This window comes from Eubalaena glacialis, chromosome X (genome assembly GCF_028564815.1).
Source record: "Eubalaena glacialis isolate mEubGla1 chromosome X, mEubGla1.1.hap2.+ XY, whole genome shotgun sequence".
NCBI classification, from domain to species: Eukaryota; Metazoa; Chordata; class Mammalia; order Artiodactyla; family Balaenidae; genus Eubalaena; species Eubalaena glacialis.
In genome coordinates, this window is record NC_083736.1 from 71,359,068 (window position 1) to 71,370,087 (window position 11,020).

At 36.7% G+C, this 11,020-nt stretch overlaps 1 protein-coding gene across 1 annotated transcript; it reads left to right on the plus strand.

The window, feature by feature from the left end:
- Positions 1-220: 220 nt before the first annotated feature.
- Positions 221-1,222, plus strand: GPR174 (G protein-coupled receptor 174). The gene has a single exon (XM_061179411.1). It carries the CDS (start codon positions 221-223, stop codon positions 1,220-1,222), a length of 1,002 nt encoding a protein of 333 aa, XP_061035394.1.
- The last annotated feature ends 9,798 nt before the right edge of the window (positions 1,223-11,020 follow it).

Below are 11,020 nucleotides of genomic sequence, written 5' to 3' on the forward strand. Positions count from 1 at the left end.
TGTAGTTAATGTAGACAAATCCAAAGCAAACATGCAGATAGTTATTTGAAAAAAAACCAAATCATGTATAGAAGCCCAGACCAATGCAATAAAAAGGAGGTTATTCTATATTCAGTCTCCCCAGCCCATCGATGATCAGTCTTTTAGAAAGACCAGCAGTAGATTATAAATTTAGGTTTTTAACCACCATTTAGCAAAGGCAGTTTCTCTAGAAAGAAACATGCCTGCTAATGACACATGTGCTGGGACAGATGGATCTAATACAGATTTTCGATACTTCATCTATGCAGTGACATACACTGTCATTCTTGTGCCAGGTCTCATAGGGAACATATTAGCCTTGTGGGTATTTTATGGCTATATGAAAGAAACCAAACGGGCTGTGATATTCATGATAAACCTAGCCATTGCTGACTTACTACAAGTCCTCTCCTTGCCACTGAGGATCTTTTACTACTTGAATCATGACTGGCCATTTGGGCCTGGCCTCTGCATGTTTTGTTTCTACCTGAAGTATGTCAACATGTATGCAAGCATCTACTTCTTGGTCTGCATCAGTGTGCGAAGATTTTGGTTTCTCCTCTACCCCTTTCGCTTCCACGACTGTAAACAGAAATATGACCTATACATCAGCATTGCTGGCTGGCTAATAATCTGCCTTGCCTGTCTGCTATTTCCTCTCCTCCGAAGCAGTGATGACACCCCTAGCAACAGAACCAAATGCTTTGTGGATCTTCCTACCAGGAATGTCAATCTAGCCCAGTCTGTTGTCATGATGACCGTTGGCGAGTTGATTGGATTTGTCACTCCTCTTCTGATTGTCCTGTATTGTACCTGGAAGACGGTTTTATCACTGCAGGATAAATATCCTGTGGCCCAAGACCTTGGAGAGAAAAAGAAAGCCTTGAAGATGATTCTAACCTGTGCAGGAGTTTTCCTAATTTGCTTTGCACCTTATCACTTCAGTTTTCCTTTAGATTTCCTGGTCAAGTCCAATGAAATTAAAAGCTGCCTAGCCAGAAGGGTGATTCTAATATTTCATTCTATTGCCTTGGGTCTGGCTAGTCTGAATTCCTGCCTTGACCCAATCATATACTACTTTACCACTGATGAGTTCAGAAGACGGCTTTCAAGACAAGATTTGCATGATAATATAAAACTCCATGCAAAATCATTTGTGAGCAGCCATACCACTTCTACCTTGACAACTGAACTATGTTAAAAAAAAACAAAACTGGATGTGGACTTAAATGCAAGTATATCAGAACACACCTGCAATACCCCAAGCCACTGGGAAGTAATCATGGGAAGTACTCACAGCTTTTCAGTTATGCTCTACCTTACCCATATGAGGATTTCACATCTTCATAACACAACCTATTTAGAGCATTACACTCCACTGTCATTTATGTTGAGATGTCCATGTAGTAATTTGTCATGAAGTCTTTAAGACTTAAGCTATAAAATTTCAATGACATACTATACACATATGATCTCAACTAGAGCCAGCAGTTGTATCTGTGAACCTAAGATAAAGAGAGACTATTAGGTTGAAGTCATTATAAGCACTTAGTTTTGTTACAATGGACACTGAGCTTCTTTGTATTTAGAAGCAATGTAATTGTCTATTTATACTAGTAATCACAGTTTATATCCCAATATCATATTTTAGTTGTCTTTAAGTAGGATGGACATTATATTATTCTGCAAAAACAGTGTTAAAATCATGGACCAAAAAAAAAAAAAATCATGGACCATTTTTATCTCCATATGTGATTACACTCTAGGGTTTGAAGACTCAAATAGCTATTTCCTTCATTTCAATATCAGTATGAAAAATCATCTGTCACATCTATTAATAGAATGAAAATCTGAACTCAGGCCTCTGGTATGTTTAAAATAAGAACAAGAAATAAATTCACATACTCTCTATGACTGTATAAATTGCCATATTTAATCTAACCAGGGCAGGTGGCTTGTCAAAGTTCATACAATGTGACCCAAATTGCCTTTAAAGGTCCAGGAGAAAGCAGATAGGTGATAATCATAGTTCTGATTCTCTTAAACTATTTCCAGAGAACACCTCTGAAGATGTATGGATCTGCCAAGTAAAGGAAATGTCCACCATGCTTCTAGAGTGACATCAAGGTACCTCTGACAGGTTACTGCACTTTCTGAGCCTATGGAAGAAGTAGTGCACTAAGTTTAGGCCACTAAGTTTAGGCCAGAGCAAAAAGATGAAGTTATTTCTTATTTTTAAGTTAGGTGGCAACTGTCAAGCTGCATTCACAAGCCAGAGTAGGTTTGGAGGCAGCTAGGCATGTGGACCCTAGAGTCTTCAGTAATTTTTCTGGTCCAGCTTTGCCCCAGTCATACCATTGTAAGGCCAGCACAGCCTCCCTCCCAGCAGCTGGGGAAGTCAATATTTTCCCCTTTTGAGAAAAGTGCATAAGATTAATTTTGGCCACATTGGACGCCCATTAAAATGCCTTGCCTGCTACCTGTTTAGTACTAGTATGCAGGAAACAGACCCAGGATATGGGTAGTAATTTAACCTGAGGTCTTAAATATTAGAATACTTTGAAAAATATTTTGGCATAAAGCTCTAAGTTTCAAAGCGTGCTTTAATTAAAATCTGTGTGCTATAAAATGAAGAAACATGCTACTTCCTATCTGGAAGGAATGTGAAAATCAAGGAAGAGCTCCATCATATTTACAGAAAGGGAGTTATTTTAAGCACACAGTTACAATACCAATATGTTTGGGGAAAAAAAAATGGTGAAATCAAAATGAATTCTAATATCTAAGATGAATGGAATTTTTTCTAATGTTTTCTCTAGGCAAGTGTTGATTTGCTTGTACTTTGTTATTAAGATAATACCCTGCTAGAAGATTGACTTGTGCTGCTAGCAATAGTGTATGTATTTATATCCTAATTATTCATCATAAGGTACATATTTTGATGTGTTAAATGAGTTCTAAATGAGTGTTAAATTGTGCTTTAAAATGGGTAACTGTAATTATGCCTGGTCTCTTTGCTTTAAAGTGATTTGTGTTTGAACATAGTTCAGTGTTGTAATGGGATTGGAAGTAATAATTTTGTGGGTACTTGTAATGAAAAGGACTTGTCTATACTATATGTGTTTATTATTTTCTATATTAGCATGAATTACACTTTTTAGGGTCATTTTGGGAGACCAGTGATTTAATTTCATTAACATATTAATTTCACTTTAAACATATCTATTATTTTAAACAGGAGGAAAATATATCCAGGAGATTACTGAACTTCTTAGAGGAAATGTTGAGGTTATAGCCCATTTATTAGGCAGTCCAGAAGCCCTTGAAAATTATTTATATCATTTGAGGAAAAGACAGAGAGAACAAGTGTCCAGTATTCTTATGCTGCTTAGCTAGGACCACACCTTCTCTTCAGGCCTGCCCATCTAAGTTTGTATTCAATGCTGTGATTTACTTTATCAAGCCCTCCTCATCATCAGTATGTTTTGTCTTCTGTCCTATTCCCTTGTTCTAGTCAGTAACTGATAAATTTATTCACACTAAGGTACTAATGACTAATGTTAGCTTAATATTAATTTGCCAAGGGATATCTGAATTCTAGGCCTTAGGGATGAACTTTAACTCAAAGTGTAAATCTCTCACTTTTAATGGAGGGATTAAAGACACTGAAGCAGACTGGAAAGGAAGATATTTTGAAGAAAGTGAGTCTTACAGCAGTGCCTTTCAGGTTACATATAGTAAATGATCACCTAATTTTCTTACAATAATGGGGATGCTAAATTTTAAGAAATATATCTACAAACATGACTATCAGTTTCTCAGATCTCTGTTTTTTTCTTTTACTTTTTGACTTTTTCCCCTTCCAACTCTGGATCTGATTTCCAGGGAAAAGTCTAAACTAGGAGAGAAGTACTGTTGCAGCTGCCATCCAGACAGCAGCCTCTTGAGTGTCTCCTTTCCTTGGAGAATTTTCTCTCCAAACCTCCCATTTGTCACTTTCCGGGTTTAATGAAAAAAGTAAAACCCTCAAAAAGTAAACACCATCAACTACAGTAATATACAATTCAAGATAAATGAACTCACATTTCCTATTAAAGTTATTTGAGTTCTGATTGCAAAATGTACACACAATTATTCCAACAAATATTTTTTTAAAGTGGCTTTCTAAATAATTTTTATTCATTTATTTATTTATTTTTTGGCTGCATTGGGTCTTCATTGCTGAGCATGGGCTTTCTCTAGTTGTGGCAAGTGGTGGCTACTCTTCATTGCAGTGCATGGGCTTCTCACTGCTGTGGCTTCTCTTGTTGCAGAGCACGGGTTCTAGGCACGCAGACTTCAGTAGTTGTGGCACGTGGGCTCAGTAGTTGTGGCTCACGGGCTCTAGAGCGCAGGCTCAGTAGCTGTGGCGCATGCACTTTGTTGCTCCAAGGCCTGTGGGATCTTCCCGGACCAGGGCTCGAACCCGTGTCCCTTGCATTGGCAGGCGGATTCTTAACCACTGCACCACAAGGGAAGTCCCCAACAGATATTTTTAATATGGAGTGATTTCCATGTTATTATTATTGTCATTGTTATTATTATTATATTCAAATGGTTTATATGTTTTCATTGTCACTTGGTTTAGGAACTAATTCTGTTAACCTGTAATTCCATGAAAAGGAGCCATCTGCTCTAGGAACAACAGATCAAACTACCTTGGTCTGAAACTATGCATAAGTGGAACTCCTGTGCAACGTCATTTTTCTGTCATCTTTTTGTTTTTACTCCCAAAACACTGTGAAAATGTTGCACTTGGAATGTATTTATGTCTATAATTTATAATATGCATTTTAATAATAAAGATGGTCTCTCTATTTGCATAGAAAATTTCTGCCTCCAGAATTCAGTGTCACTTTTTCAGCAAACTGATGTAATTGATGATCTTTGTCAGTGTTCTCACATACATGGATGTAAGTCCCCTGAGGCTCTACTCTCCCTTTCTCTCTGGAGTGGTGCATTCTATTTTCAAATGGAAAGATGAACCACTTCCCCATCCTACCCTACACCTGCATCTACTCTTCCCATACTGTTCACGCCCTACTAAGATTATTCCCCATCCTCACTTGTTGACCAAGTTTATCCAAATGACTTAAATACCTGTACTTGTTAAAGTATAGTCTTTGGGCAGAAAATGAGATGAGGGAACAGAAGGAATGTTTTCTCTTTAGTCTTAAGGGTTTTTAAGACCCGATAGTTTGATTTTTCTTATAGATTAGCAAGAAAAAAGTCTTATCCTTCACTGTCCCCCTCTGCTCTTCTCAAAACAGATCTACATAAACAAAACAAAACAAAACAAATAGTAAAGTCAGGAGAATTGTCTCTGGCTCTCCTCTCATCCTAGTTCTCTTTCTTCCACTTTAGCAACTCCCTCCTCATCTCACCTATATTCCTAATGCTTTCAGGAGGCCCAAGTATCTTCTGCAATAACCAAGTTGTTATGAATTACACATTTTGACTGCTACAGAAAAATGTTCCTAGGAAGTGGTAAAGGCTTTCCTAAGGAGAAATTTCTGATGTTTTGGTAGACTTGAAGAAAATAATGGGATATAAATATGGGATTTTACCCACACATCAAATGTCCTCAAATAATGTACATCCCTCCTACATGCCTTCTTGAAGCCACCTCACAAGTAATTTCACTGCCTTCACTGTACCATATTTTGAGGGGGAAGAAGTGAGAGATAAACTCTCAGGTAAATGTGGCTCTTTCAACTTATTTATTCCTCAATAATTAAAGGATGTGATGTGTGTTTGAGGGGCAGGCAGTGATCTGTATCTTTGTTGAACTTCACAAATAATTTCTTCAGCAGAACTTCCTCAGCCTTAAACACTTACTTGATTTTTCCAAGACCTTATTTCTTCTTCTATTTTTTGTTGACTAAGTTCTCTTCATCTAACTCCTTACTGAACATCTGCTTTTTCATCTATAGGCATAGTCCTTATTTAAGGCCTTACATTTTCCTTCTTGGATCTCTTCAAGGAATAATAGAGCAACTGTTCATTGGTGGAAAGTGGGCTGTAATTAGGCCTATCACTCTGACCGCAATATCTTCCTTTATGCAGGAGCTTCATAAGCAGAGCTGAGAGGCAGATCTAGGATCTCTGTTCTTCAAGTTTGATTCTGTCCCACAATGGAAATATGTTTTTCAGCTTTTTCTAAATAATGTTGAATATTCACAACTTGAACAAAGACCAGGATCATTTATACCTTTTAAAATGCCAATCTAATGAGAAGAAAAAATAAACAAAAACTGCTTGAAACAATAACGATCCAAGTTTGAGGCTCAGGAAATGAAAGCATGAAGGAAGTAATCTTACTATAAACTTCCTACACCATACTTGGATAAAGTAAAACATTGTAATAATGGGTTCAAAATAGTGTCACTAAATAAGTTTAACTTTTTCACTCAGATGCATATAAAGATAGATATGTAGATATATATATAATATGTATAACTTATATATATGTATTTTACTATGGAAAAATTCAAATATATTCAAAAGAAGAAAAGAAGAACAATTAGTATAAGAAACTCTCATGTACCCATTACTCAGCTTCAACCAACAGCAACACATGGTCAGTCTTCTTTCCTCTATGTCTGCACCCACTCTCCTTACCCCAGATTATATAAAAGTACATTTCATATATTATATAATTCAAAATTTTAATATTTTAATAAGTTATAGTACCATTTAAATGAACTATTTAATATATGATAAAAAGGGGTAAGGGATAAGAACTGGTTTTAGATGTTTTTCAGTAATGACATCAAACACTAAATTCTAACAAGTATAAAAATTTACTTTTTATCAATCTGAGCAAGTTCCAACGTAGATAAAATCATCTATTAACCTGATCTTGTTTGCCTTAGCTAAGCCTTCCTTCTACTGCAGAAGTGTGATACAGAATAATGTTGATTTTAGTTCAGGGATCCCTCCATCCGAATTTATTATGACTCTCATGGGAAGGAGTCCAGCACATTCAGGTCCACTAAAAGTAAAAATACCACTGCTGACAGCTTGAATTTCTACATTTTTGTCAAAATCGTCTACTAAACAATACTTCTAGAGCAGTATTAGAATGCATCCATGTAAATGTACACTCTGAAATTTTTCTGAGACCTATGTCATTGTTATGTAAACTCTATGAATACTGCTTATAGTTAGGTGGCTATATTTCTCTAAAATTTCCCTCAGACATTTCACATTTTCTTCCTTTGAATCTTTTTTTATAAGCTGTATTGGTTAGGCTATAGTTTTACCTGTGATTAAAGAAATGTGGCTTAAATTAGATAGAAATGTATTTCTCTTTCATGTAAAAGTCTTAGCCAGTTGGTGGCTTTTTTTGAAAGATATTTGGATATACATTTCCTGTCTTATAATTCCAACACATTTGGGGTGTTTTCTTAATCTGAATGGTGCAAGTTTTCCTATCACATTCACATTATAGCTAGTCGGATGGGGGAATGGGGAAAGGGAGACATGCTTTTTTTTTTAAGGGGGTGACTGGAAGTGTTGAAAATCCTTTCTGCTTGCAACTCATCGGCTATAAATCGGCTACATGGCCCTGCCAAGCTGCGCAGGAGACTAGAATATGTAGTCATTATTACGGGTTGCCATATGCTAAGCTAAAAATTCTTTTATTATAAAAAAAGAAAAACAAATGATGTAACAACGTTTATTATATATCATTCCATGGATATCAGAAGTACTAGGGATGTCATTTTGCCCCAAGAATTCCATATAAACCATAAAACCCAGTAGTCTCTTGTATGCTCATTCCATGTTATAAAACCATCACTTCCCTCTAATGGAGCAGCAAATTCTCTTCCCTCTTGAGGTTATCTAAATCATCCAATGGCACTTTTACCTACAGCAAAAGGAGGGGCAACCTCCAGAAAAAAGTTATAGTGGTGGTGCTCTGGGAGTGTATGGACAACACTTAAAACCTGCAACATGGGGGATCAAATAAGGTTATGGGAAGTGATTGCATTGGTCAGGATCCCACCTATACTTTCTTTACTCTGTTCCTAGAGAGGAAGCAACACTTCCCTTTCCTGACTTCCCACCAGTCAGCTCAGATGCAAAGCATAGGCTTGCCCTCAAACTTGATTGGTCCAAGGAATTAAAATTGCTTCAAAAAGTGTCTTGCAGTACCTGTTTCTTCTGCCTAGAATGTTCTTCCAACAGTTTTCTTTTCCCTTCCTTCAGTTAAAGTGTGTCAGTTCTCAAAGTTGACCACCCTAACTAAAGAGCTCCCCACCCCTCTAGACACAAGTTCATTTCTAATAAGTTATCTTGATTTTTTTCTCATGGCTTCTTATAATTTGTACTTATTTTATTTATTTGTTTATTGTTCACCAGCCCTACTTGAATACAAGATTTTTTTCTCCTTTGTGTCTACAATGCCTACCTCACTATTTGCAACATAGTAGACAGTAAAAAAAATATATGTTGGGAGAATGAGATCAGTGACATGATAGCATAAGACATTCCTTCTTTGTATACCCCTTTTAAATCAACAAATTAGACATCCATACACCAACAAGAGCACATTTGTGGGAGCTTCTGGACTTTGTACATTGCTCTAAAGGACCCAAGTTGTCCACCAGTGCAGATAGTAGGATATAGACAGATCACCATATGGGTTGCCGAACCAGCATAACCAGTATGACTGCCTGGACCCCACTTGCTACTGTTGGGCAAGAATTGGGTGAGTACTGAATTCAGCAGACACTTACCCTCAAGAAAGGACTTGCAGAACTCCAGCCTCCTGAAAGGAGAATCTAAAACAACTTTGGATAAGAAAAAAGAAAAAAGAAAAAAAAAACATGAATTTTGTCACAGTGGAGATGGTGAAAGAAACTTTCTCAGTGCTGTTCCATGCCCCAAAAGGTATTGATTGTGGCTGGTTTATCTGGTGGAGGTGACCTCTCCTGTGGAGAAAAAGAGGGCTTCCCCTTATGCCAGCTAAATGGGATGCTGCTGGAGAAACCAAGTTCTCTCCACCAGCACCCAGAGTACTAAGGTGGGGGCTCTGAAACTGGGGGAATGGAGCATATTAAGAAAGAGGCAGATTAAAATTTCAAATGGCTTTGAGGGACTTGGGCTCAGCAGAAAGTCCATCCACATGTCTCTAGGAGTGCCACAACTGGAGATTTATCTACTAGGTCCTCAGACTCCCTAAACACACCTCACCAAGTGCTAGACCCAGACCTCCCTCCAGTCTGCTGCCAGTTCCTTGTGTGTGCTCCCAAGTACATCATGAAGAGCAAGCTCAGGACACAGAAAGTGTGCTCTGAAAATAGGCAACTGTTTCTCAAGGGAGAAACAAAAACATGCACTATAGCACTACTTTCTGAAATACAAAAGAGAGGTTTCTAATAGCCAGCCTTTTTAATTATAAGAACCAAAGAAGACATAACAGCTTAGTTAAGGAGACATCTGCTACTTCAAATGTGAAAGCAGAAACACAAAGCTACAAAATTTTTTTTTAATTCAAGGAAATATAGCATCACAAAAACAAAATGATATTTCTCCAGCAACCAAACTCATATAACTAATATAGACTTCAAAATAGCTGTTATAAAGAAATTCGATGAGCTACAAGAAAACTCAGAAAGAATTCAACAAATTAGCAATAAAAAAAGAAGTTATTTACTAAAGAGATTAAATTACGAAATAGAACCAAATAGAAATTCTGGAGCTGAAGAATTAAATAAATGAGACAAAAAATGCAATAAAGGGCATCTGTAGCAGGGCAGACTTGATGGAAGAAAAAATAAGTGACTTGCAGGTAGAAATATGAAAATAATGCAGTTAGAAGAGGAATGGGAACTAAGAGTTAAAGAGTGAAGAAAGCCAACCAGAGCTATGAGATTCAATAAGAAAGGCAGATATTAGAATAATTGGGCTTCAGGAAGGAGAAAAGAAGGAGAAGGGAGCAGAAGTTTATTTAAAGAAATAATAGCTGAGAACGTTTCAGACCTGGGAAAAGACTTGGACATGTAAGTCCAAGAAGCTAATAGAACGCCCTGTAATCTCAATGTAAAAAGACCTTCTCTAAGACTCATTATAATGAAACTGTCAAAAAATAATGATGAAATAATCTTAAAGGCAACCAGGGAATAAAAGAAAGTAACCTACAAAGGAAACTCCATTAGGTTATCAGCAGATTTCTCAGCAGAAACTCTACAGGCCAGGAAAGTGTGGAATGATATATTCAAAGTGTTGAAGGATAGAAATTGCCAACCAAGAAAAGTTTATCTGGCAACGGTATCTTTCAGATAAGAGGGAGATATAAAGGTTTTCCTAGGCAAACAATTGCTGAGGGAGTTCACCACCACTAGATCTGCCTTGCAAGAAATATTGAAAGTTCTTCAAGCTGAAATGAAAAGACACTAATCAGTGGCAGGAAAACCTATGAAAGTACACCACACCCTGGTAAAGATGAAAGATAGACAGTCAGATTCAGAAAACTGTAACTCTATATTAGGATGGTGTGTTAACCACTCAACTATAGTAAAAAAAGTTAAAGGAGAAGAGTAGTAAAAATAATTACAGCTACATTAAATTGTTAACAATTACATGGCATAAAGAGAAGCAAATTATAACATCAATTACACAAAAAAGAGGAGTAAAAGAGTGGAGTTTTATAGGCATCCAAACATAAGTTGCTATCAACCTAAAATAGACTGTTCAGAAACCTAGAGTAGATCCACAAAAGACAAAGAAACGGGAAACAGAAAATACCACCATGGAAATTAACCAATTTACAAAAGTATGCAGAAACAGAGAGAAAAAGAAACAATAGAAATACAAAACAATCAGAAAGTAATTAATAAGATGATATAAATAAGTCCTTACGTATTAATAATTAGTATAAATATAAATGGATTGAACTTACCAATCGAAAGGCACACAGTGACTGGATGTATTTAAAAAATACGAGACCCAA

Bases quoted from the DNA above. Each gene is read 5' to 3' on its own strand.
- GPR174 (XM_061179411.1), top strand. From the start codon at position 221: ATGCCTGCTAATGACACATGTGCTGGGACAGATGGATCTAATACAGAT.